At 40.3% G+C, this 27,208-nt stretch overlaps 2 protein-coding genes across 5 annotated transcripts in view; one reads left to right on the top strand and one right to left on the bottom strand.

The window, feature by feature from the left end:
• Positions 1 to 28: 28 nt before the first annotated feature.
• Positions 29 to 21,631, top strand: FANCL (FA complementation group L). 2 transcript variants are annotated; one of them, XM_038131464.1, is made up of 14 exons: positions 29 to 156; positions 1,947 to 2,005; positions 2,981 to 3,041; positions 3,765 to 3,821; positions 5,432 to 5,529; positions 9,062 to 9,158; positions 11,826 to 11,894; positions 17,315 to 17,465; positions 19,022 to 19,105; positions 19,218 to 19,263; positions 19,352 to 19,433; positions 20,204 to 20,320; positions 20,591 to 20,662; positions 20,977 to 21,631. In XM_038131464.1, the coding sequence occupies exons 1-14, from the start codon at positions 64 to 66 to the stop codon at positions 21,010 to 21,012; spliced, it is 1,122 nt and encodes a 373-aa protein (XP_037987392.1). In that variant the 5' UTR covers positions 29 to 63; the 3' UTR covers positions 21,013 to 21,631. The 2 variants fall into 2 exon arrangements, with proteins under 2 accessions (XP_037987392.1, XP_037987393.1); XM_038131465.1 differs by lacking the exon at positions 29 to 156 and adding an exon at positions 1,104 to 1,175.
• Positions 20,794 to 27,208, bottom strand: part of VRK2 (VRK serine/threonine kinase 2) — a 37,059-nt gene continuing 30,644 nt past the window's right edge. Inside the window, exons 11-15 of one of the 3 annotated variants that reach the window (XM_038131463.1) lie at positions 26,764 to 26,951; positions 23,643 to 23,822; positions 23,148 to 23,354; positions 22,348 to 22,439; positions 21,177 to 21,312 (exon numbers count right to left, since the gene is read on the bottom strand). In XM_038131463.1, coding sequence (XP_037987391.1) covers positions 22,368 to 22,439; positions 23,148 to 23,354; positions 23,643 to 23,822; positions 26,764 to 26,951 — 647 coding nt within the window. In that variant the 3' untranslated portion in view covers positions 21,177 to 21,312; positions 22,348 to 22,367. Of the gene's footprint in view, positions 21,313 to 22,347; positions 22,440 to 23,147; positions 23,355 to 23,642; positions 23,823 to 26,763; positions 26,952 to 27,208 lie in introns of all 3 variants that reach the window. The other 2 variants (XM_038131462.1, XM_038131461.1) reach the window with 2 other exon arrangements.

Below are 27,208 nucleotides of genomic sequence, written 5' to 3'. Positions count from 1 at the left end.
GTGCGCCGCCCGCGGGCGGGGGCGGGGCCTCGCGTTCGAACGGCGGCGGCGCCGGGCGGGAACATGGCGGGGACGCGGGCTCTGCTCCGGCAATGCCCGCTGCTGCTGCCGCAGGACCGCCACGGCACCGCCTACGAGGGCTTTGTCACTGCCCAGGTACCGCGGCCAGGGCGCCGCTTGGCCGGTGGACCTTACTCCTAGGTGGAGGGAGGGAGCTTCCCGCCCTGCCGGGTGTGGGGAGGGAGCCCGCTTCCCGCCGTGCCGCGCCTGGCTCTGAGGGGGAAGCGCTTCCCGCCTTGCCGGCTCTGAGGGGTTCAGCCTTGCCGGAGTTCCTGGCTGAGTCACCGAGAATGTGAACTGGGGAAGCGCCGTTTCCCTGCCCAGAGGGATCCCGCCGCCGTCCCGCGGGTTTGCCCCGGGAATGGCTTCCTGCTGCCTTCTGGGCTGGGTTAGTTGTGCTGACAAAAGTGGTTTTGGCGCAAGGCTGAATGTGCCCGCGTTCATGGCCCGTGGTAAAAATTGACATGAATGACTGATGGTGGGTGTTTTCCTTTCATTTACTCTTGAGGCATCAGCTGAAGCGGCTGCATCGTCCTGCGGGATGCGGGAAGCGCGGTGCGGGGGGCAGAGCAGCGCCTGAGGAGCGTGCTCCCAGCCCGGCTTTGCCTTCACTGGCAGCAGCTGGGGCTCCTAAAAACATCACGTACACTAAGCTCTGAACGGGTGTATTTTAAATTAGGAATAGCGTGGGGCTTTACTCCTCTAAGTAGATGGCAGAAGACATGGGCTGTGTCCACTATCATTGTCAAAAACGTAGTTGACACTGAGATTGAAAGGAACCTCTGGAGGTCCTCTGCCTCAAGTAGTTGCTTTAGACCATTTGCAGTCTGGTTGTGAATATCTCCGACCAAGAGCATGCAACCTCTTAGATGGCTTGTTCCAGTTTCTGATCACCCCTTAACTATTTAAGTGTTTTTTCATTCCATTTAGGTGATATTTCCTGGATTTCTGTCACCTTTTAGCGTGTGTCACTCAGATCTGGTTGTACATTCTTTAGTCTTCCATGATCCCACTTTTCTTCAGGCTAAATAGTCCAAGTTCCCTCAGGCTCTCCTGGCATGAGAGATGCTTGGAGCTCTTGGTCACCTTCAGAGCCCCTCCCTGGATTAACTCCAGTATGTCCATGCCTTGCTTGTCCTGGGGACCCAGTGTTCCCAACTTCAAGGTGTCCTGAGCTGGGGTAGGGTGTAGAATAAAAGTTTTAAGATAAGTTATCTGCCCCCTTTCCTTCGAGGCTTCACTGACTTTTTTTATTTCAGTTTTATTTTGATCATCCCATAAGAAAGTAGAAGGAGAACCTCAATAAGGACTGAAAATACAAGTAGGGGGGATTTAGAAGCTGCCCCATGTGGATTGCGCTAACAAAAAAATTAAATTTATGTACTTGGGGCTGCTTTTGTTTACAGTTTGTAAAACTCTGCTGAAATGTGCTGTGGATGAGTGCCCAAGGTTCTTTTTAGTGTAGTTGCTTTTATGATAAGCATCTGTTTTGTCTTTTACTGCAGTTGAAGACAAACTTTCATGTGCAGTAGCTTGATTTGGATTAAATTATATGTTTTTGTCTTGTCCAGATTTGGATAAGGTTTATTTTTCTCCTGAAAGGCGTTATGTTTGCTTTATGAAATGGGATGTACTGAAGAGTGTTTACTGAATATTGTGAATTAAAGGTCAAGAGTACTTCAGCTTCAGAATTAAAATCAACATTATTTGTACCTGTCACTCATACTGCTTTTTATCCCTAAGGAAAGAAATTCTGAATAATATTCCTGAAAGACAGAAAAGACAAAGTTTCTTTCTCAACAGCTGATCTGATGGGGAATCATTCCCACAAGTGTCTAATATTTTTCTTTTCTGACCTTCCTGTTAACTAAATACTTCTTTTCAAGGGTAGAAACTTCCACATCAGGATACTGCTACCAGTGGATTTGCAATTGAAAAATGCCAGGTAAGAGACTCTTATGGTAGCAATTTCTAAGTGTGATGTGACAAAGTTAATTTTGATAAAAGCAATAATGGATACTAAAATGAATTATTCTTTTTTTTTTTTCCAATATCAGTGTTATTAATTAATTCTGTTTTCAGCTTAACCTTGCAACAAAATTGCACAGCTTCAGTGTTAATAAATGCTGACAATAAGCATTGCCTAGATCAAAATATTTAGTTGTTAATTAACTTTGAAACATGTTGTAATTAATTGGTTGTATTTACATATATGAACCAATGTACTTGGGAAAAATTATATTTTTTAATATAATTTGTATTTATAGATCATTTATATGCCACCATTTGGGAAACAGCAAATTCCGTGCAAAGTTGTAAATTTAAGCAATTATGTAAGTAATTTAAGCAATGATGGTTAAAAGAGCTTTTAAACTTCATTTTCTGTTTGCTGTTTCTATTAATTGGTATGACCCAAATTTCTTCTGTTCTTATTTCTGTGCTTATCCCAGCAGTCTGTGGGAAGTGGGGTGAAAGAGGCTGATCCATGTACACGGATGAGCCTTTAACTTTGTATTCCATAGCTCTGCCTAGGCCAGCCCGCTCCAAACTGGGAGCAGATGTGGCATTCCAGAGCTTTATTACACTCTGGGCTGGGTAATTAAAACTGCATTCCAGGTGACTTTGACATTTTCAGGTTATCACTTTTAAATATTAGTGTGTTTTATGAAGTTACACTCACAAGAGCGATGTTGTTGTTTTCAGCACAGAACAGGCTTTTGCAGGTTGATGCTTAATTTTTAATGGGCTTTGGCACAGTGACATTTGGAAGTTTTAAGTAACTTTGAACACAATTTTGAAGTGTTGTTTCCTTCCTTTGTTTTTTTTCCAAGAAATGCTGTTGTGTGTAGAGGGCTTTCTGCTCTCTTTGAAAAGTCGTGTACTGTGAGTTTGAAGTGTGTGCAAAACTCTGTTTGTCTAGGATTGAGTGCAGCTGGCGTCTGAAGAAGATCCTGCACGGCTACCGGCACATTTTAAAGCAGGTATACAAGTTTAAAACCACTTATTTAAATATTATTATTAAACAGTCTTAAATCTTTGTTTATAATGCTTCTGTGACATCTTGGGCTCATGCACCTATTCTAAAAGGGTTAAAGTACCTTCCTTTCATTGTAGAGCCAAGATTTATTTTTAAATGTCTGAATATTTACAAGTAAATATAATCAGAAATGGATGGAATTTAGTAAATGTTTATTTTTATTCAACTTTTTTTCTTCCTTTTTTTGAGATCAGGCTCGAACAATTTTTAATAAATGACTTATTTTACTGGAATTTTTCTTTAGTCACTCAATTAGAACAGATTTTGTCTTTTTTTAAAATATATTTACTTTTTTACAAGTTATTCACAATGCAAAGGAGAGAATTCACATTAATTACTAACAGACTTAGTTAATTCTTGGGATCTAAATTACCTGTCAGTATCCAAAGGAAGCTTTGGAGTGAGGGTACAGCAGCCTTTGAGTCCCAAAGAATACTTTGTTTCCAAGGAGGAGCCTTTACCACAGGTGATGCATGAATGAGTGACCAGGGGTTGTTTCATTCTCAGTAAAGTTTCCTGGAACTTCTCTTCTGTAATTGGAAAATTTGAACACGTGGAATGCACTTTATTTTTATTTTTTTTATGTTTGGTTTGACAATACCAGAAAAACAGTTGGGCTGAACCACCAGAAGTTGCAGGAAATTAACGAATCCCCTCTTTCCTCCAGAGGCTGCACAGCTGCCCAGATCTTGTCAGCTTTATGGTGGAGCTGAAAACTGTTTTGGTGAGTGGCAGAATGTGTGTGTGGGACATGGGATGCTCTTAGAGCTTTGGGTTTCACTTTCAGTGTTTTACAGATTACTGTTCCATAGATATAGAGCTTTTTAAAAATTATTTATTAAGAAGAGGTGATTTTGTAGATATGCTGTTCGTGTAATGGCTGTATAAATATCCTTTTGGATTTCAAGTGACTGTATTCTTTAGAAGTTGGAGTGCTGTAGAAAATTTAAAATCCCAGCAAGGGATCTCACTCTTCACAGTGATTTTCTTGGAATTCCTATTATTGTCTAGATGATAAAGCAGCCTTGTAATGAATTATACAATGGGCTGTACAGTCAGTGGATTGCTGAAGGTGCTTTCACCTGACTAACAAGTTGACAAATAAATGCAGAAAGCTTTTCTTTTTTTTTGCCTAATATTTCAGAGGCTGCTGTTTATTCTTCTTTTAAAAGTTTTGCAGGTCTGGGGTTGAAGAGTAGCAAACCCTTTAATAAACATGTAACTGGGATTTCTTATCTATTAGTAAAACATTATTCTGTGAGCATTCTTGCTGATGAATACTTCATGCAACCTACTTTACTTTAGGAATAAAACACAGGAAGTATTGTTCAAAACCACAGCAGAAATTCCTCCTGGCATTACACTGCTGCTCTGCTATGCTTGGAATAGGCCTAAATAAGAATGTCTGTTTTGGAATGCTTTACAATAGTTATTCCAATCTATTTGCCTAGTACACAAGCACTCAGAAAATGAGAATGCAATGAAAGGATAATTTATTCAAAATAGCAAAATAGTGATCCTCAGTTACTGCAGAGAATGAAAACACTGACAACAGTGTAGGAGAACCGGGCAGGAATGATTGTTAAACTTGTCTTATAAATTATCTTTTCATTTAAATTTATTTTATTTTAAATTATTAATAATTTTATTCTAAATGTCATAAATGTATTTGTTCTGTAAGCATAATTTTAGCTCAAAGGCACTTTTAAAGAACAAGCAGCACAACACAACTGAAACACATGGTCAGGGCTTATTTTTCACAGTGACATTAACTTTTTGATAAAAAGTTCTTTTTGAAGCATTACTACATTCTTGATGAGTGTCTGTACCAAAACTTACTCCAAAGGATACTGTGATGTTAAAACTGAGAAACTGGTTTTGTTTTTTGATTGCTATATAAAGTTTATATATATATAAAAATATAAAAAATATGGGGAATATCATAGATGTGTTGTCTTTTGTGGCAGCGGAGCCCAGGAGACAGCTGTGGGATTAATAGAACCTTCCTTTGAAATGTTCTTTCAGTCAAGATGCTTGACTTCAAATTTATTAGCTGAAAAAGAGGCACATTTGATATTTGCATCTGAAGACTCTGTTGTCAACATCTGTGGGGTTTTTTTAAATTGCAGATGTTTTCATTACCAGTATCTGATGTAATTTACCAAACAGCTTCTTTGTCTGCTTTAGCTGGAGGCTATAACAAAACAAATGCAGTGTACAGTTAATTTTACATAAGCTTAATATTTCCAAATGAATTGCAAAAATCACATGGCTAAATAGATGCAAAAATATTGAAATTGCTCTTAACGATGTTTTTAATGTTCTTTTAAACAGGAAATTGCTTTAAAGAACACACAAGACCTGCACATCCCACGGCCTCCAGAGTACTACTCCTGTCTTGTCAGAGATCTAGAAATACTGGGCTGGAATAGGTAAGATTATTTTGGTTCTTAACAAACATCATCTTCAGAATATCTGTTCCTCTTTTGTATTTGTGAGCTGAACGCATCAAATGTACTTGTTCTGTTCATTTACCCTATTCAGAAACTGATTTCCCTTTGTTTTTAAATTAAAAACACCCAAAAAAACCTGTATCAACTGAAGGGATATTTTCTGCCTCAAATAACTGAGCAGAAAGGTGATACACTACTAAGAAATCATTTCTTCTTTGACCTGTAAACTGCTGGTTTATTAAACATATTTAATGGTAATATTTACAGTTCTTTTTTCCCTATTTTGTACATCTGTTTGTGACTAACCCTATAGATTATGGTTGATCATCATTTACCTTTATCCTTTTATAAAAACATTTCATATTTTTTAGCATTAGCATAATAATTTTTAAAGAACCTGCTCTTTCAGCACAAGAATCTTCTTAGAGGAATTTATTATTTATTCCACAGAAAGGTAAATCTAACCAAAAAATTAATGAGTGGAAGGGAGAATGTGGAAGGCTCTCAACCCAAAACTTTAACAGGTGTATCTTGTGCTAAATGAAATAAAGAAGCTTTAGGTGTAAGAAGAGTTTTGTGTTTTCCCACCTGATTTCTGTATGGATAAACAAAATGTGATTAACACTAAGTGGGAATTTCAAGGCCCACTTTTGTTTAAAGATTTAAAACACCTTTGAGAAATCAGCTGAAGTTTTTGTCAGTGGTTGCCATTGTTAATATGCAATTGTGCCATACTCTACTTAAATTTCACAGACTCAAGTCTGAGAATATTAGGTAAAATTTCTTAAACGCATGAGAAGTAAATTTTCAATTATGTTTGCTCTCCCAAAATGGATAAAAAAACAAAACACTCAAAAAAAAAACCCCAAAAAACCAGCAAACACCCAAAATCTTGAAGAAGGGTTGGGGGAGTCAGTCACTGATCCAAGGACTACACTGCAGGGAGGGAATCACATCAGGTTTACTCTGACTTGGAAGGAGAATTACCTGGACAGGCCATGTGAAGTCCATTAGCAAGTCACACCTTTGATTTCAGAGTGCTTTTAACACTGAAGTGACTCTCCAAGAAAGCCTCTTCACTGAGGCTGATTTGGAGTTGTAGGTGATGCTTTATTTGCATGGCAGTTAAGAACATCCTGCGATGATCTTTCAGCAGAACTGCCTGCGTTTGGTGCTGGCAGTGAGGAGCAATCACTGCTCACACCTCGAGCTTTATTTAAGGATTTTTTCTTAGGAAAAACCCTTGCTTGTTGTGAACCCCAGATTTACTCATTCCTAGCAAAATTTGGGTCATGCTGGAAGGTGACTGCTCCCAAATCCAACTGAGAAATTGAAAGATTTGGGTTGAGGAGAGAGAGATACTACTGCAGGAGTAAAGTTATAGGAAAGGCTCTTCTAATACTTCCCCCTAATCAAGCTGGTTGAGTCACTGACAGTGTCCTGGGAAGGCAAATGACCAACTATAGAACACCTGTAGGACTCGTTATAATCCTCATGGGAATTCAAAAATCTTGCTAGTATCTCTTAAGTCCATGTTGCCTCAAAGCTCTTATGCTTGATACTTCCCCATTTATTTCATACAAAGCATCTTCTGCTCTTGCCTTCTCCATTTCCAGGGAATCCTGACTGCTCCTGTTGCTCTCAGTCCTGTGTCATGCTGGACTTCAGAGGTTTACCTGAGGCTTTCCATTTTCATGCTGATTCTTTTTATTCCTTTTTTTTTTTCTTTTTTATTCTTTCTTCTGTGATGAAATGAGGGAGCCTACAGAGAATAAAAGTCTGTAGAAGTGAAGTATCATCTATGTACACAAATCCTTATATGTTTATACAAAAAAGTGCGGCTTTAAACTAAAAGAATCCATACTTTTCTTATAAATCAAGATTGACGTGGTCCAAACAAGATGATTGTCAGAGCAGGTAAAATCCCAGACACCTTGGTAGCATCCCTTTCATTTTTGTTTCCCTTTGCTGTGGCTCTTTGCAGCACAGTGCTGCAGGCCCCGGTTGTGCTTTGGTGAGGACACTGCTGCATTTTTCACTGCAGTATCCATGCTGGGCCTTAGCTGCTGCTCTAGGAATCCCCCAGCCCAGGAAGCAGCAGATGGAAGGGTGGTATTGAGGTAGTTTCTCATCTTTCTAGAACTCTGATGCACTTTTGAGGTAAGGCTGGAACAAAACAGGAGTAATGATATTTTTCCCTCAATTTGAAGAAGAATCCTCTAATTCTTTCAAAGTACATCAAGTTTAACTCGCTCCAGTTGAATGACACTTTTATCAAGACTTGTGTTTCTTTCAGCTGGTGTGGAGAAATACTCCCAGAAATCTGCAGGTCTCTTTAATATGGCATTAATTAGCATTAAACATGAAATAATCTCTCTCTCCCTTCTTACTACCACTACTGCTTTTTCCAGGAGTATTTTTCAGTTCCCTCCTGTTGAGGCTATTTCATTTATGCAGACAATTTTCTTCTTTCACTGCCTTCCTAGGGCGGTGCTACCCTTTAGTGTAGATCTGCTTTTTCTTCCACAAGCCTCTACAACCCTGTTGCCAGTTTCGCTTGAGAGAACCATGTGACTTTTTCTAGTATGTAGTAGCTTAAAAAAAATAAATGTTGCTTAGGCCAGCAAGCAGATGCTCTCTCTGAACTCTGTTAGGCCTTTCCATCAGTCTGGGTGATAAGTTGTGCAGTTATCTTGGGCTGCTTTTTATCTTTACATAGAATGACATAGTAAAAATGCCTAAATATCCACATGCCCAGTGTGCTGGTAAATATATGGGGAGGTTTAAACCTTTTTTGGCAATTGTTGATGCTACTAAGCAGAATCCACCTGTAGAGAACAATACATTTTACAGTTGTATCCATCTTCTCTGTGGTGGGAGACACGAACCAGTGACATCTTAAGCAAAGAGTCAGAAGTTTTAAAAGTTTTTCACATTAAGTGTGTACTTTCTGCTTGCTCGGGGGCATGAATACAGTGTAAAACTGTCATGAAATGAAGGCAAATCATCATAAATAACTCATTTTGTACCTGTTCAGGTACTATTTTCTGCAGAAAATCCATTTTGGAATATGAACCAATATGCACTGAATTTCCCACAATAATAGTATTGATAATAAAAGAGAACTTCATTGAAGAGAAAAGCAAATCAAGAGCATAAAAGTCTCATAGAGTAAGAAACTGCAGAAATGGATCAAAGATTTGACAGGAAGTTTAATGTGTACATAAGTAGAGGCTGACAGGAACATGCTGTGTGTGTCAAAGGTTCCGGTGATGGAAAACTGCAACACGGTGCTCACTGACCACAGCGTGAGCCCTGACACACGTTGTAAATAACCCAGAGATATATGACTGCATTAAGCACTGGGCTGGTGTATTAACAGCAGTAAATCTGCAGCAGCAGAAACGCTTGCCATATAGGACTCCTTCTGATTAATATTTGCAACAGACTAATCAGAATATTGCAGACCTTTCAAACTGCAGGGCTCTGAGAGTTTTCTTGTCTCTTCCAGAGTGGCCTATGTGGACACTGGCCTGACCACAGTCAAGTTAAAAGCTGAAGACTCTTGTGGTCGACAGCATCTCATCACTCTCAAGTTAAATGCAAAGGTAAAGTGATGTGGGACAAAATATCTTGAGGCTTCCTTGAAATATATCAATTTTTCCTAATTAATTAGGATTTTAGAGGTTGCTTGCTGGTGTGTCTGTTCTGCAAGGTAATAGAATTTTTTCTTGAGTTTTCAGACTAACAAATTTAAAATTAATATTGGATTATTGTTATCTGTAAGATGCATCTGTGCATCACATGAAAAACACTTTGATATTGTACTCATTTTACTGGATTACTGACAAAGCCATCTGGGAGACTTTCCTTCATTATCACTCCATCCAGAGACTGTGCATATAACAAGAATTAGAGGATGTTGGGTTAGTTATTAACAAGTCTTGCTGTTAAAGTAAGAGATGTAAAGATTTATGAAAAACTGAAGTCAGTCAGAAAAATTATTTCTTTTTAGTCTAAATAAATGTCTCATTTTGACAGTACTTGCAAATCAAACCCATGGCATTTGCAGAAACAGAAAAAATTTAATTCTTCCTGGTACTTATCACTGAACTCAAATTACAATGTTTCTTCATGGAATGTCTCATTTCAAGGCATAAATCTCCCAGCAGAGCCTGTGAATATCCAGGCTGTGTGGTGACAATTGCCTGGCAATAACTGTTGTCTTCAGAAAATCAGTCCAGGGGGAAAAGGGGTCTAAAAGTGTCTGGATGTTGTTGTTTGGGACTATCTGTGGTCCATCATCTCAAGTTAAAATCTTGAAAGCATGAGGAAGGGACATGATATTGTAGGATGAAATGCCACCTTGACAGGCATTCTGTATTCCTTTACAAACCAAGAGGTTTTTTAGAAGTTTTTTAGTCTTACCTAACATGAAGAAGCTTTACCTTTGAAGGGGAAAAGGAGGGGAAAAATACTGTTTGGGAATGAGTGTTGCTCAAGTGGATTTTTAGAAAGAGTAAAACTGTCCTACATGCAGAGAGTAATGAGTGCATAATTAATTTGCTAGTCAGACCATTATTAAATACACTGATGGAAAAAATCCATCTGGAAGTACAACTATGGCCTATTTAATGTGCAGGGAGAGGAACCAGGTTGTGTTGTTTATAAGGGATAAATATGCTTTCTGTGACACTAGAAATTTGGCGCAACCTGTTGCCTTGGGGTTTTCTTGCTCTAAGGACAACAGAAGTAAAGTATTTTAACAGTTTGAAAGTATAAAAATGCAGAAGAAAATTACAGTTTTTCCCAAGCAGTTGCCATGGTCAAACTGACACTGGTGCATTGGCTGGTTCTGTTCAGCCTTAACACTGTCCCAAAGGAATGGAGATTCCCATTGTCTGTCCTTGTACAAGCTTGTGGGGCTTTTTTGATAGTAATAAAATAGCTGAACAATCCTCACAGCAGAGGAAAGCACCATCTAACAACTAAAGATGGATAAACAAAACAATTGGATTATCAGACTTGTCTGTTTTAATAAGTAATCATCCTCTTTTCTTTGTTGTCCTTTTTTTTCCTGTTGTTTTTTTTCTTTTGTTATTTTTCTTTTGTTTTTTTTTCCTTTTGGGTTTTTTTTCCTTTTGTTTTCAAGTGGTTTTGATGATGAAGGATCAATTGCTTGTCCTTTTAAAACCATATCTGGCATTTAAACTTGCCAGACAAAATTTGTGTGTGAAGTGCTGTTTTGGTGACCTGGGGATTTGATTTGCCTTCATACACACAGACACTACATTTGAGAAGACTTGGCCGAAGTATTTTTTGGGAAGGCATTTCTTTTGATAATATGCTTTAATAAAAGTTGTGTTTATTTCTGTTGTGTGTTTCTTTCATTAAGATCAGTGCAGGAGCATTTCAGACCCCAAGGCTTCAAATAGGCCACTGAAAGGATTTGCCTGATGTGTAGTAATTAAGACACTTTGGTAATTATCGGAATGATCTGGCAAGGGCTATGAAAATGCTTTCTCTAGCATAAAGTTAGCTGCATGCTCAGAAAACCAATATAAATATTGTATTTAATAATTGCTTAAATTTGCCTAAGAAAAATAGGATTATTTCTGATACACACATTTGATTGTAACTGTAATAAGCTAAGATGTCATGGAGTTATCAAACATCTTATAGTTTGGTTTTTTTTTTTGTTTAATACAGCCTTTTAAAATTTTTTCTTATTGTTATCTCTTAATTTGGATTGAGGGTTTTTTATTATTTTGGGTCTATGTTCACTCAGCTGTTTTTAAATAGTTAAGTACTCTGCATTACTTTCAGTTTTAAAAAATAAAATGTTGCCATTCTGAACAAATAGTTCAGCTTAAGTGAAAATTAGTTCTTGACTCATGGAAGGGTTGTTTGATTTTTAAACTTTGCTTTCCAGAATGTATAATTGAGGAGAAATTCTTAAAAATATTTCATGCTTTGTTTCTTAAGGTTTCTTTAATGTTCCTTTGTGACCACTGAACACAGAAAATTGTGATTCTCCTGCTTTTACTAAATACTGATATATAAAACATTTATACATAGCTTTTTTCCTTAAGTGATAATTAACATTCATAACTATTCCTGAAAATGCTTTACATACTGTTTCCTCTCAGAGCCAAGTTCTCAAGATGCTTGAAGTGCTCATATTTTGTTATCAAATTTGGCAGCTGAGTATCAGTCTGACTTTAAATCACTAAGAAAAAAAAAATCCCAAACTGTATTTTCTCTCCCTTGCTCAGTATCCCACAGAACCACCAGATTGCCTCGTGGATTTTCCTGTTCCATTTGCTGTTTCCTGGATGCCACAGGTAACTGCTGGACTAGGCAGCTTTTTTAATAAAAATACATATGCAATGGAGGGGTGGTAACAAGGGGTTGGCTTTGGTTTTTAACTCCAGCTTTTCTCCCTGTGTGCATTTTATTTCTGTACATGCTCATGAAAATATAATAGAACTGAATTCCATATTCCTTATCATAGTACCTTAAATATCTTCCTTGCCATGAGATGTGTCTTGCATGTTGTATGTACTGGTTGGGGGTTTTTTTAAGCTGTTCATATGACAGAAAATTCTCTAGGAATTATGGTGGGAAAGTGAAAAGGAAGTGAAATGTAGAAAAAATTATTGTCTTCTAAAAAAGAATCACCCTCTAAAGTTGACAGACATTGAAAAAAGGAGTTGGTTATCCTATAGAGTTTCCCCCAGTTTGTTGTCCTATAGAGTTTTCATAACCTAATAAAACTTTTCCAGTTATAATCAATACAGGAAAGTATGTAATGAAATTGTAATTTCTCAGTTTAACTGAAATTGCTATGAAGAGCAACACTGTCTTTTGTGGGTCTTTCACTTCACATTATTTCATGTACCTTTCTTCCTGAATAGTGCATGTGTGCTTTATGAAATGAATTTAAATGTGACCACTCAGATACGAGCTAATTTGAATGTAGAAAATAATTGATATTTCATTTAAATTGGGAAAGTAGTTTTTGCATAAATGATTGCACCTGATAATTTTAACTCTCACAAGGGTTTCTACCCAGCAATAAATAACAACTTACATAGGGAACATGGCTCGGAGGTTGCAGCAGGATGAGTTGAAGCTGGGCATATAATTTTTCTGCAGAGCTCAAGGTTCTGTGTGTCACCTCAGACCCACTAATATTGAGAGGAAATAACTGCAAGAATCAACCACTGCAAAAGAAAAATGTATTTATTTATGTACTTTTAGGTTTTAATTCTCTGATATGGTTTGGAACAGTTTAAATAAATGTTTTTCCCTTGAATTTTACTGGAGTCCCTACGCTCCGGCCAGGATTTCAAGTGCTGTTTTTAACCTCAAACTTCATACATATTTTCAACAGCGTTTTATTAATTTTACAGCTTTGCAATTTATGTTGCCTCAAATTAACAACATTTCAAACATCCCTGACAGTGACTGCTTCTCTTGTTTACAATTAGTAATTTTAAAGATGGACTTGTGTTTTAATAAAATGTTCTGGAAAAACCTGACATGGAGCAGCCTTTGACAAGTTAAAAATGGGGGTGGATATACTGATACTGGCACTACAGCCAAGCAAAAATCCTCTGTTAAAAATACAACACTCTGATGCTTAAAATCTTTTTCCAGTTAGAATTACCTGGGGACCATTTGAAAACATGAGCAAAAGGTGTTTGTGTGTAAGTGAAGAGCCTGTTCTGAAATCATGAGACACTAATTCCAGCTGCAGAGAGCCTGCTCTAATCCTGAACCAAATACCAGCAGACAGAAATGCTTTAGCTGTACAGCAGCTTTTGCAAATTGACCTTTTGTGTGGGGGTGACACGAACCCAGCACTTGTGGGGACAAATGGCTTTGGTAATTGTGTAAATTGTGTTTATTTTCCAAATGTGTGGGAATCACCGTGGCGAGCAGCCCTCACACCGTGATAAAATACGGGTTAAGCTTAGATAATGCTGCAACACCACTGGCAGCAGAATTCAGCAGGTACTCAAGTGCATGAAAATTTTGGTTCCTAAAAGGGAAAAAGAACAGGCTACACCTCTCCTCTAGTGAAATAACGTGGTGTTTTGGTGCCAATTGGTCTTAAACTTTTAATATTACCCCTTTAAAGTATAAATTGACAAGGCTTAACTAAATTGGTGCGATGGCACCATTAGAATTTAAACTCCTATGAAAGAAAATATAAATAGATTGCAGGTAATTGATTTTTCTTTCCCACCTCCTGTGTGTGCTGCTGCCTATTTCAGGCTCATGGATTTTAAACTTGAGGGGTTGTTGGTTTTTTTTTTCCTTCTCTTTTTTTTTTTTCCCTTCCGTATAATAATAGACATGGCTTTATGGCATCCATATTAAAAATGGGTAATTTTCCTTATGGTCCCTGTCTTCCTGCTGGGTTGATAATGTTTTGATGTATTTTTCTTTTGCTCTGATGAGAGGTCTGCTGCTGCTGCTCTGACATATTCATTTGGATGAATAATTATAACTTGCACAATGTCAAGCTGAAGATGGTGGGGTTTTGTGCGTCATGACAAGCCCAGTAGCCAGTGCAGGTGTCTCACAGCATGAGCAGCAACAGCCAGTGGATTCTGGCTCAGAGGAGACGTTTTAGAGTAGTAAGAAATCAGCACCAAGGGCAATGCTGCTGCTGCTGCTCCTGCTCTAAGTGCCAAATAAATGCAGAGTGCTTCTCAATGACAAGTGCAAGAACATCTACTTATTTCTGTTACAGCCTTTTTCTAAAGAACCAGATAAATGTGCTGTCTCCAGTTTTAGCACGCGCTGGAAGTGCAGTTCTGCAGAATCAGGGTGTCTCATGTCAGGGTGAGCGTTCCAGACTGACCACTGCCCACCTGGCTGGCTACATGAAGGTCATGGGAGTGGAAATTAATGACTAATGAGGTCGTGCAGTAGCCAGCAAGGAAACGGGAATGCAAGGTGCAGAAGGTGGAGTGGTGGGAATGAGATTATTCTTGGGTTATTTAGATGAAAACACAATAAAAAGCATTGTAATTGTGCTTTTTCTTGGCAAAGGAACTTCACAGGCACCGGCTGTAAATGCAGAAAATGGAGCTGGTTAACAAGACACTTTATAAAGATTTCAGGCTTGTGTTTTGGCTTGATTTCTGTTAAGGAGAGGGGAAATTGTTAAACTGCTGTTGATGAGAAACTTTTTCCAAACAAATCTAAGGAATCATAAATTCTTCAGGTGACCCCTTTTCCATTTAATGACGGTTTGCTTTATTAAGTTGTGTTTTATTTATTAATTCATGAAGGGCAAGAAGGTAATGGTACCTATATTTTAGGCTATTTCACCTTTCTTCTTAGGGGGCTTTGCAGTTGTTTTAATTTTGGATAAGCAAATTTTGTGTTAGGAAGAATTTTAGCCAAAAAAAATCTCAGAATAAAGATTGCATTTTTATCTGTTTTTTAAAAATAATTTGCATTCAGTTGTTCTGTATTTACCTTAATTAGAACTTTTTTTACTACCATTTGATTTCTATTTAGTTCATCCAGGATTTGGAGCAGATGCTTGAAATTTGGCAGAACAGCCATATAGGTTACAGCGCTTCTTAGAAGTTCCTGAAAGGCTTCATTGGTTTTTTGGCAGGCACAGACTCGAGATTTTGTCTTTATTCTTCCCAGCCTCTGTGGCTCTAGAAATAAGAACCAAGAGTAGAGTGAGATTTTTTTTTTCTCATTCTTTCTTACTCCTTTGATTGGAGGGAATGGTGTTCAGGCAATAAGGGTGGGCTCGGGAGAATGCTTGATTTGAAGGAAGAAAGGAATTGGCACGAGGAGGTCCTGGTGATGAGGGGGAGATGAGAGTGCAGGGGATAGACATGGAAATAAAGAGGTTGAGAAATCACACGATACTTTCCTGGTAAAGGAGAAGGTGTGTTCCCCTTGGAGACAGGGAGGTCCAGGGTATCTGATTTTCCCTGGACAAAGTCAGTGGTGGGAATGGATATGGCATTCATGGAGTCTGATAACAGAGGTGACATTGGGGTCACAGTTCCTGGGCCCATCAAAGCCAGTGTGGAGAAACCAGTGTGGCTTTGTGAGTGCTTTTACAGCGAGGGTGAGCAGCACTGACAGCCTGAATGAGCAATGTCTCGTTTTCCAAAGAATTTTGACATATTTCACACAAACTCTGATTCATTTGTACAAGGGGGACTAGGAAACAGAGTTGTGCTCTTTGACATTATTAACAATGGTCTTGGTGCAATTTAGACCAAAGAAAAGTGTGATCTCAGGCCGTTCTAAAAGTGCTGGGCAGCAACCAAAAATTAGTTGGTTAATCAAATGAAAAGGAATCTTGGAGTTTTCATGGTTTGCATGACAAGCAGGTGATGTATTTAAATAGCTATAGATGCATTTACGTATAGAGCAGGAGACAGCTGGCAACATCAGTGAAGCATGCAAATAAGATCAAATGAACAGTGTAGGAAAAAAAAGAAAAAGATTTAACTACCTTTTTAAGGAACATCATTGAAAAATTACAATTAGTATTAAAATTAATTGGATTTTAAAACTTATCTGTGGGTTATAATCCCTTGATGTTTCTTTTTTCTAGTGAAACCCTTTGAATTCCCAGAAGATAAAGATAAAAATGATTATTAGAGGATTTATCTGTATGTGATATAGAAAAATGTAAAAAATCAAAATGGAAAGCAACTGTTGCAAGTACCAGAAAATTATGCTATTAATTTAAGTGTCATCAGAGCACAAAAGATCACATTTCAGGACTGTGTGAAAATTATTAAAATACTGGAAATAATAGTACTTAAGATGAAGATACTATACTCTAAGATGTGGTTAAGTGACTGACACTATTATATCACTTCAGGTATTATAAAAGTAACAAAATGCTTTTAAAGATAATAAGCATTACATTTTGAGATTGGCAGAATTCACACTTCTCTGCCTAGGTGCTTTCCTACTTTAATATAATTTAACAACAGCGGGAAAAAATGTAGCATTTTATTTCCAAGGTACGCCATTTCTTTCTAAAATACACAGGCACAAAATATAAAAAGTTATTATGTAGAAAAATTCTATTTCTTCATCTGAGAACACTCAAATAATTTGCTGCTCTTTGTCCAGGTGAGAAAGGAATATAATCACTACAGATTAAAGGAAACCATTCCTTCTGTATTTTGTTTAATTCATAGAAAAATACCTGTCTGAGAACAGAATGTTTAATTTGCTTTTTTTTTTTTGAACCTCAAGATCTCTGAAATCTGTCCCTCAATGGGCATCTGCACCTGCAAAGGATTCCCTTAACCACCAGGTGTTTTCTCCTCTTGCAGAAGTCTTTTCCTGGGGAAATGGTGACTTCTTTTTGCCCACTGATAATTTCAAAAGATTTATTTTGCATTGCTGGCCTGTACATTGTCCTGTCTAATGAAAGATAGTTCTGATTCCGTGTAATCCACTCTCAAATATTGAAATTCCCCGCGTGTAATCCTCTGCTTATTAGATGGTTTCTCCTTTTTGTGCCTTATTTACAGGGTTTGAAAGCTGATCTTAAGCACCTGCTTTTATACTGCGTAATTTTGAGATAATGATGGGGTTGTTAGGTGATATTCCATGTTTTATGCTATCACGATACACTGGGACACACACATGGATTTCAACACTCCTTAAATGAATAAATTGGTTTTTAAATATTCTCTCAGGCTGCTGGTGGAAACTCAGTGAAATCTGTTTAAATTTCTTGTTTTCTTAGAACTCCTTAATAGACATTTACAATCAGTTCCTGGCAGCATTGGAGTCACTGAAGGAATTCTGGGATGCCCTTGATGAAATCGATGGGAAGACATGGGTGCTTGAGCCAGAAAATCCCACACGCAGTGCTACAACCAGAAGAATTGCAATAGGTAGGAAAAGATTTAAAGGGATACAGTGGATTTGAGAAGAAAAACTCAGGGAGCTGTTTTGTTTTGCTTGTCTCATCAGATGGTGCTTCCTTGCGTTTGGGAAAAGAAAAGCAGCACTTGAAACCAAAGACAGAACTCCTCTTTTGCGTATTAAAGAAATAACTTTCCGTAACAGAATGCTGATCCTGTTTGGGAAATTCATTACAATTTTCTGGTTACAGATAAATGAAAATTTCTTGAAGGAAAACTTAGTGTATTTGTGAATTATGAACATGGAACTGTCAACAGCTGAACACTTACATGGTTGTAAAAAATCAGCTAAGGTGAAGCCCTTACCTCAATCATCACAAATTCCGGAGTTTTAAACTTTAGATTCATCCTGTCCTGGCGTGGAAGGAATATTAGAGTGCAGCCCAAGGGGAAAAAGGGGGTTAAAGGAGGCAAGGGGAAAGGACAGAAATAAAAGAGAAGAAGCTTGAGGCTTCCCTGTCAACACCTGAAAATGTACCTGTTTATGTGCTGATGTCTGGCATTTTAAGGTCTTAACAAATTGTAGAATTGTGAGACTATAGTGGACCCACGTTGTCCCTGACAGCTGTAGAGGGAGGGAAGAAGGAGTTGGAGGGAAGCTGCTTCATGGGAGTGGAGGGAAGGACAGGAAAAGTTCAGCAAGTGGCTGGAATGGTGTGGGTCAGACAGCACTCTGTGTGCAGTCAGGGGCGCTTTGTCCTGGTCCTGCTGCCCTTTGCTACAGGCCAAGGAAAAGGGAAGAAAAGCCTCAAAAAGTGCCTCGGAGCAGCTGAGCAGAGGAGGGACGGGGCTTTGAGCCCTTTGTTGCCAGGCACAGAGAACCTTCAGCTACCTCTGAACTTTGATTTCATTCATTCCCACCTCTTCCAGGATGGAAAGCTTTAACACAGCTTTAATTACAGAAAAGGTTGGGTTTTACCTAGGCTGGTTCAGAAGAGACTCTGCTGTGATGTTTTGGAGCTGGATCCAGAGCACCACTGAGCTGCTTCCCTCTGAGGAACAGAGCCCTTCCAGGCATGGTGGGGGGGTCCTGTAAAGCCAAATATTTGCTGTTCCAAAAATACAGCGTTGTTGTCTCGGTTCTGGAATTTGCTGGGGAAGGGACTGACTTCTGCTGCTTAATATTGGGTTTGGGCTTCTCTTTTTGACTATAAAAGATAAAGATGAATTAGTAAGTTACATGTCTCTACCTTTAAAGTTTCACCAAGATTTTGGATTGGTTTTGTCTTCTAGCTTGGGTTGATTACGTTTATTTCTAAGTGTAAAGGTTAAGCCAAGTCTAAAAGAAACACAAGCCTGACAGGTTTTAATAATCAGTTACTATTTTTAATTACAGTTTGTGGAAATGTAAATATTAGATATATACTGATATTTTTTACAATCATTTGGATACCTCCCAACTTTGTTATTATTTATCTTAATGAAACCCAGCCTGAGTTAACCAATTTAAAACTGCCTTTAAAAATGGTTCCTTTTTCAAATCCTTGACTGCAAAGCTTGCCCATGGTCTTGCTTTCTCCTTGCAGGGAACAATGTCTCAGTGAACATAGAGGTAGATCCTCGCCATCCAAACATGCTTCCAGAGTGTTATTTCCTTGGAGCAGATCACGGTAAGCAATTCCACTGGTTTCTCCTCTGGACTCAGATCTCTGATCCCAATCCCTACCTGGAGCCTGGGAGATTCACTGGGGTGATGCCATTATTCCTGTCTGTTGTTTGCAGAAGTGAACCCTCTGAGAACTAAACTCAACAACAACATGCACCTGTGGTGAGTGTCCCCAGTTAAGCAGGCTGGAAACCCAAATGCTGTTGGCCATTCCTCGTGTGGATTTTTCTCTCCCCTCTCCCACCCGCAGGGATCCGGAAATCAGTTTGTTACAGAACTTGAGAGAGCTCCTAGGAATTGATTTTCCATCTCGTGCTGTGTTGGAAAAAAGCGTAAGTTGGTTTTGGTTAACGATCAGTCGTTATTGCTGAATAAGCCACATTTAAATGGTCACTTTCTAAGAGCCAGGGACAATCAGGGACTTTTGAGAGGTAATTGGATTAATGCATTGTCACAAGGACTTCTGAACTTCAAGCAAGTTGTCAGAGCTTGTTAACCTTTGATTAGAGGTGCACACTTCCCTGTGGCCTTCATAGCAGTGAGGGCATTGAGAACAGGCTCCACTATTAAAAGGAAAAGAGGACGTTCCAGAGTGGCTAATGAGATGTGGAAAATCCAAACGTTCTGTTATGGATGTTGATGACTTCAGTTCTAATTAGGTGGAGCTGCTTAGAGGGGACAAGAGGCCATCCAAATACTGGTGCATTTCAAACAAACTGGGAACTAATTTTTGACAATGCTTTAACTCTGGATCACGAGCCTTGCTTTCACTCAGGAAGCTTCTAAATTAAGATCTGATCTGTGTCTAATGTTAAATCATAATGACAAATCATAGTGGTTAATAAACAAAGTGCCCAAAAGCATGAAAATGCTTGTTGAATGAGATGTAATTCAGTAAGGGATGAAATATAACCCAGTCAAGTCTTGCACACCTGGAACCCAGTGTCACTCTAAGCCATTGTGACATACACACCTATGTCTTAAAAGCAAAAAATAGTAATTCCAGCCAACAAAAACTGCAAAAGCACAGGTGAGGCTGTGTGTGAGCAGCCCCCCCCCCCCCCCCCCCCCCCCACCTTTCAGCTGCACTGTTGTGTTCCAGGACTTTGCCAAGGACTGTGGGATCTGCTACGCCTATCGGCTGGACGGCAGCGCGCCCGACCACGTGTGTGACGATCCTCGCTGTGGGCAGCCCTTCCACCAGGCCTGTCTCTACGAGGTAAAGGGAACAGTGGCACAAACTGTCATTAGCTGGCTGGCACGTTCTGGACAGCAGCCCTGGCCACTTAAATTCTGCATTAAGCAAGAGCCCATAAGGAACATTGTGGCAGTCACGTGTCCTGTCACCCCCAATTCCTACATGAGTTCTCTGGGAAAGGGAAGCATGCACCCTTTCAGATGTTCAGCAGCTGAACTCTGGTAAGTAATAGATGTTTTTTACCTTGGAGATGAAACCAATGTGACTTTAAACCCACTTCTTGTGTTGCAGTGGTTACAAGGCCTTCCTACCAGCAGACAGAGTTTTAACGTCATCTTTGGTGAATGTCCCTATTGTAATAAGGTAAGGAAAGCCAAGGAGGAGGAGTAAACTAGAGTGGAAGAGGCAAATGCGTCAGTGTTTAACTGTTCTGACACGGTATAAAGGCAGCCCCACACTAATGCCAGAGTAATTAAAGACCACACTCCATCGTATTTAAGGATACTTTTTTAATGTCGTAACAAAAGGTTCAGTTACAAGCAACAAAAACAATCCCAACATTTGTAACAGACGCCAACACCAATAGTTCAGAGAATCCATTAACTATTGAGTGCAGATGAAAACTTGCCTGTACAAGGCACGTACTGACAGGATTATTTAAAAACTTCTTTTTCAAGCCCCTGACACTGAAATCTTCAATGAAGAAACTCTAAGAAAAAGCTGCATGGTGGGAGCACCACTGCACTCCCACTGAAGACACAGGAACAGCAACATCAAAGCAGATACAAGGACAGGACAATGAGCAGCAGAAGCACCAGAACAGCTGCGGTGTAGGGGTAGGTTTGATCAGCAAATGCCAGCCTAAACACAGCAGAGAGAGAGGTACGAGCGGTGTCAGCACCAGCCTGGGATGCTGCTGCAGGAACTGGAGTTACAAGGTGATTGTGTTTCTTTCGGAATTCTGAGAGTATTCTGTAGGGGTCAAATGGTGGCAGCTCTCTTGCAGTGTCTTCCTGCAGGGGAAAAATAGCTGTGATTATAAAGCTACTATGAAGTGAGATGTGAATCAAAAAACCAGAGATGCCACTGAGGTATTTAAGTTATCCTAGAGAAAGCATTACAGTCCTTACAGAGCCTTACCTCTGGAATTTGCACTTGTATGGATATTGTATGGTAAGTGTGTAACATAAGGCATGGTTAAACACCTCCTGAAGAGACATATCTATATTTCCTACTGAAGTCTACAGCTGAAATTCTTCTTTGACTTGTGTCCAAAAACGTTTAATATATTCAGTCTCTCCTGTGTAATAAAAGTTTATCCTGGAAACTCAAGACATGGTTTTAAGGGTGAATGTGCTGGTTTGATTTGTGTAAGTTTTGCATTTCACAGTGAAGCCGAACTTCTACCCATCACAAGGAACATAAACTTGTAGAGTGGGGCTTGTTCTGGCTGGCCAGGGGTGCCAGGGCTGTTCTACATCTCCAGCAGCAATGCTGTCCTTGGGCAGCCTCCACCTCTGAGAGGGATCCCCAAACACCACAATCCCACTTCTCACTTAGCCAAAACCTGACTCTCTTTTCAACTCTCCCTTAGTGCCAGGGTTTGGTTTCCTATAGAGCTTTCCATTACCAAGCTCCTGAAGTACATGAGAGGAATTAAGAGGAATTCTGCAAAATGAAGCTAAGAGAATCCTCCCTTTTTTCCTTCTCCACTTTCTCATTTGAATGGCTTAAATGTTATCTGACACCCATTTGAAGTCCTCCCTATTATGCAGAATATTCAGCGAGTACCACAGAATGCTTCTACATAGAAACAGCACGTTTAATCCTATTGGAATAGCAGCTTTTCCATTAGAAAAACTAAATCCAAACACAAATAGAATCTAACTACCAGGCCAGTGATTGGTCCCTTTTCTGCAAAAAGACTTCACGTTTGAGGACTAGGAAGTAACAGTGGAATGTTTTCCTATTCCAAAGTTGTGTTTGACTTGTCAGACTCCATGTCCCCTGCTGGCAGCCAAAACATCTCCCAGGATGGTTCTGCTCACCACTGTCCTGCCTGGTGCTCTCAGGTACAGCTGTGCTTTTGCTGCTTCCCTCTCTCAGCTTGTACCGGAGTCTCCAGGCAGTGATGATCAGACTGCTTGAAGCAAAGAATTTTGGATTAATCATAAAGCTACCTTTCAAGTTGCATTTTTGTGCTCATTAGAAACCGTCCTCATTTAACCAAGTTATTTGTTTATATAAAAGGAAACCAGGGTGGAATCCACTCACTAAAATACACCAGAGCTTCAGAGAACAGGAGCACAGAGTGATCACTTGGATGAATGTGGTGCTGTATTATTTGTACTAAAACTGATTCATTTTTTCTTTTTTTTCCTGTACGGTTGAAGAGTAAGACTGAAACTATTCATTCAGCCCTTTTATGCACTAAATTAACAATATTCAAGCTGAGTTTGATAACTGCTAAAATCCTCTGATGTAAAACTCAGAATTTAAGGACTTAGGTAATGAGCGCTGTGAAGTTTTCCACTACACAGAGAATGAAACTCCTGAACAAAGTTTCTACCGAGCAAACAACAGGGTCCACAAAGGGAGGCAGACGAGTTGGGAAACAACAATTTGCACCCACGTGCAGGGCTTTGCTCTGCAGCTACACAAACTGCAGTGGTAGCTGGCCAATAGTGCATACAGGCAATTACCCACGAACCTTTAGTGTTCATGGCAAACAGAGTTTGCACACACATAGTTGAGCCTTCAAGGGTTTTTGGAACTCTGGTTTTTAGAAAAGCTCATCTTTCCTTCTCAAGGCACTGTGACTGTTGTATGGTAACACCAAACCCCTCACCTTTTTTGGGCTCTCAGGCTTCTGACATGTTGTGTAAAATTTCAGTGGCTTCTCTTCCACGTGGAACTGCCGGCGTGTTCCCCGGGTGTGGGGCCTGCTCAGGCAGCTGGCGTGGTCCTCGTGCCCCATGTCTTCCTTCTGCTGCACTGGTTTTAGGGAAGGCTTGGGCAAGGGAGCCCACTGAGGTACAGACAGTAACTCCGTGTGCTGAAAGGAATTCAGTAGGTTCAGAGTTAGCCCTGATCCAGCACTTGGAGGTGCCAGGTTTGGGGCACATCAGGCACTGCCCTCCTGGCACTTCTGCCCTGGGCTACCAGAAACTCAGCTTTCTCTCTGGAATACTGGAAGCCAGCAAGCATCTGCCAGCTCCTGGAATCTGTGACAGAGCCCGTGGCTCTTTTCCAGCCCTGTTCCTCCTCACCCACTCCACGAGATGGACATGGAGCTAATGGACAGGGAGAGAGCTGGGTGCTGCTGCCACAGCCAGATCCTCACCTGCTGCAGCTCTGCCTGGGGACGCCTCCTGCTCCTGCTCCGTGTACTTGGCTTTCCTTCTTCCAGGAACTGTGTGCCTGTCACCCCCACACACACTTTGTTTTGATAGGCAGGTTCTTCACCTTGTGGCTTTTTTTCCTTCTGCTGAGCTGGTTTTGCTGGAGGCTTTGGGAGGCGGACCTGGGGTGCACAGTAAGCATTTCGTCCAGTGAAAAAAAGTCCAGATCTCACACAGAAAAAGAATGATCTCCACCATATATACACACACCCGAAACAACTGCATCACTTTCCAAACAGGACTTGAAACAAAACTAAGTTTTCAGTTAAAGTTCTAGAAGTGAAAATAAGTGGGTTTACATCTAAAAATGACCATATTCATCCTAATGAAATTACAGGTTGGTATTAATGCAATTGTTTTTTACTCTGATTTCTACAAGATCAAGTAAGCAGTGACCTGGCTTTCCACCCACTTTCACCCCATTTTCCTTTTGCCCTAACATCAGCACTTTCACTGTAGGGGGAAAAGCTGAAAATATTTATCCAGAGCAAAAAAAATGTGGTAAACAAATATGGGAATTAATGCAAATAATGTTTTATCACCAATCTTTGGTGTGCAATTGGAACCAAGAATCAGGATATAGCCACTGCTACACTTCTTATGCCACCTGAAGATTAGATTCAGATTCCATACAGGGAGCAATATCCTAAAATCCATGCAATCTGCTTCACATCATCAAGGAACTGATGCTACAGGAGCCTCTGTTACAGGTGTTCATGGCTCTTCAGAAGGGAATTAACCCCAAATCCCCTCATTTCCTATATACCAAAGTGGTACACGAGGAATCAGAGAGATCAGCTGGAGTCAGATCCTGCTCACAAGCAACAAGTGAGGAGACAGTGGCTTGTTTGCAAGGCTTGCACTGTTCCAAGGTTGTCTCTTCAATAGGAGGAGGAGAGAGGGAAAGGGAACACTGAGATGAAAAGAATCAGGCCTAGGATCACTCCAGGCAGTGCCACGAAGAAATTTGGGAAGAGCCTGCCTGTCACCCAGCACTGTCGGGGCTGCAGCACCAAGTGCACCAGGCCACTGAAACATTGCATTTTCTGAAAATAGCAATACATTTCAAGTTCAGTTACCTGCCCTCTCTACTTGTATTTAAGTACTCCTTAAATCCTTTGGATAACCCTAAAATTGCCTTTCTGCAGCTGTTTTGCAGTGAGTGCTTAGAGGAAACTGGCTCGTGTCAGCAGCAGACCTGGCTGAGGGAACAGGCTGCAGTCATACACAGGCGATCCTGGTGTTCTCACTGTTCCAAGGAGTGAGACACTCAGCATCACAGATTTCCCTGAGAAAGTGCTGACAGGTGCCAAGATTTAGCAACACCCAGGCATTCCCCCTGATCCTGTTCCTGGCCATCACACCCAATCCCACTGAATCCTGCAGCACAGGAATGGTGATAACCATTCACTCCTCAGCCAGGGATTTTCCAGGGGGGTGTGACCTGCAAATATCCAGTGCTGCAGCAGCTCCTGCAGCCTGCAAGGCTGGGATCATCTTTTTTTGCCACAGACTGTCGAGCTTTTGACCAGGCTTAAGAAGGAAACAGATTTACTATTTAGTGTCTGACTCTGAGAAATCAAAGACTCCTGTGAAACAGATCCAGCAGGATCAGCTGGAGATCAGTTCACAGCTACCTGATGCTCCGAGTCAGTTCACAAAATAGTGCAAACTTAAAAGAACTTCTCAAATGAGTGAGGGCACACTGGTCACCAGCACAGCCACACAAGTCCAGTCACCAAAACAGCTTTTGGTTTTGTTAAAAGAAAAAAAGGGGGTAAAACCAGAAAAGTCAACAAAAGTGCTAAACTAACTATCTGTAATTACCAAGATCAAAACCCAGTACCTTTTCATTAAACATGAACTTTTGTTCTGCCTTCCGCAACACGTAAATAGTGCTGACAATTGGTTCGTGAGGCACTTGCTACAATAAAATCTAATTGTATCATGAGAGAAAGGTGACAATCAGGAGATCATGAAAAAATTACATATTCTCACTGGTGGTTAATTAGCCATGCAAAACCCCCTCAAACAGATATTCTCTTCTATTAGGAATGATTACTATGCAGGCCTACAGATGTCAATACCACAGTCATTCAAATACTTCTTTCCCTACTAATTGAAGGTTGTAAAGCTCTGGTGCCAAGGTTTTGCTTCCAAAGAGCTAATTTATGACTAGAAGGATATTTTATGTCTTCAGTTGCAGCAGCTACAAAACTCAGCAAATCAGAACCATCTGTGCACTGATACTTGAATCACCATTCATCTCGCAGCCTATCAGTCACATTAGTTTGCATCCTGCATTCTTGGCTCACGTACACTTGTGATGGTCCAAAGTTCACCAGGAATATTAAAAATGGATGGGACCCTGACCCTGCCTTATTGCACACGCCCCAGAGCCCCACACGGGGCTGCTGCATGCGGGCACTTCCACTGGAACAACGGGACTGACATTTCCCAGCAAAACTGCTAATTACCTCCCTCCCTGCTTAGGGAAGCTGGGCTTTATTAACGTAGAGCGCTGCAGGAAAATAGCACAGGAGAGCCGTGTCACTTGGAAAACCCTGTGCCAGCGCACACCAACAGCACAGCTAAAGCCACAGGAACATCTCCTGCACACTGGGGCTGCAGGAGGGTAAAGGCAAATGACAAAGAACAGCCTGAAAGCAAGAAAATGAATTAAATGCTGTCACTAATAAAGGTAACTTTGCTTTTAATCTGGGACGAAGGAAAAGCCTGGCATTCAGGCCTGTCTTCAAGATGTTAGTGAACAAAGTCCTTGACTTCCCCATTATCCTGAAAGTAAATCATTCTCCACAGACCTACTGCTTTGAAGTGAGAGCCTGTGGGTCAAAAGGACTCATGGCAGTTCTTCCTCCTTGAGGGTTGACATTCCACTTTTTAGCAAAGCCAGGGGAAACAGGAATTAACAAACATGGTGTATTTAAGGCAGAAGAACTGCTGTGTCAGTCTCATTTTGAGAGCTTTAACTATTTCCTCCTCTCCAAGAGGGAAGGAAGAGGCAGGAGCTGTCAGGAATGCTCCCAGAGCTGTCTCACTCACTCTGGACACCTTAGCAGCGAGGTGATTCCGTGTGCGCGCTGCTGCCGCCGCGGAGAATTCCAGAGGGCCGTCGTAGCGCATCCCGCTTGACTCCAGGCCATCCAGCAGGATTTTCTTCAGCACTTGGTACTTGGGCTTCTCGGCATAAGCTAAGCCAGAAACAGAGGCCAGAAACTTGGCTATTTCACCTGTAGAGCAGATTTGAGTGTGAATTTCACTGAGTGCAACCCCAGAAGTTCAGAAAGGATCTCATTCCAACACGGATGCCAAACGAGACAACACAATTTCAGCTGAAGGCACACTCAAAACACAGAACTGACAATGTCTTGTCTTTTTTTGGAGGAGAAAAGGAAAAGACAGACTTGGATAAAAAAGCCAGACTTGAAGTGCTCCATCTCGTTATGTTCATGCACTAATTCCCACAGCGCTGACAGCTATCCAAGGA

The sequence above is a fragment of the Motacilla alba genome, chromosome 3 (assembly GCF_015832195.1).
Source record: "Motacilla alba alba isolate MOTALB_02 chromosome 3, Motacilla_alba_V1.0_pri, whole genome shotgun sequence".
Taxonomy (NCBI): domain Eukaryota; kingdom Metazoa; phylum Chordata; class Aves; order Passeriformes; family Motacillidae; genus Motacilla; species Motacilla alba.
Note: the sequence above shows the minus strand (reverse complement) of the source record. Positions and strands in the feature narration are given on the sequence as shown.

Excerpts from the sequence above, each read along its gene's own strand:
- FANCL (XM_038131464.1), top strand. The coding sequence starts at position 64 with ATGGCGGGGACGCGGGCTCTGCTCCGGCAATGCCCGCTGCTGCTGCCG. Across the intron at positions 19,264-19,351 it reads AACAACAACATGCACCTGTG|GGATCCGGAAATCAGTTTGT; the intron begins GTGAGTGTCCCC and ends TCCCACCCGCAG. Across the intron at positions 19,434-20,203 it reads GTGCTGTGTTGGAAAAAAGC|GACTTTGCCAAGGACTGTGG; the intron begins GTAAGTTGGTTT and ends GTTGTGTTCCAG.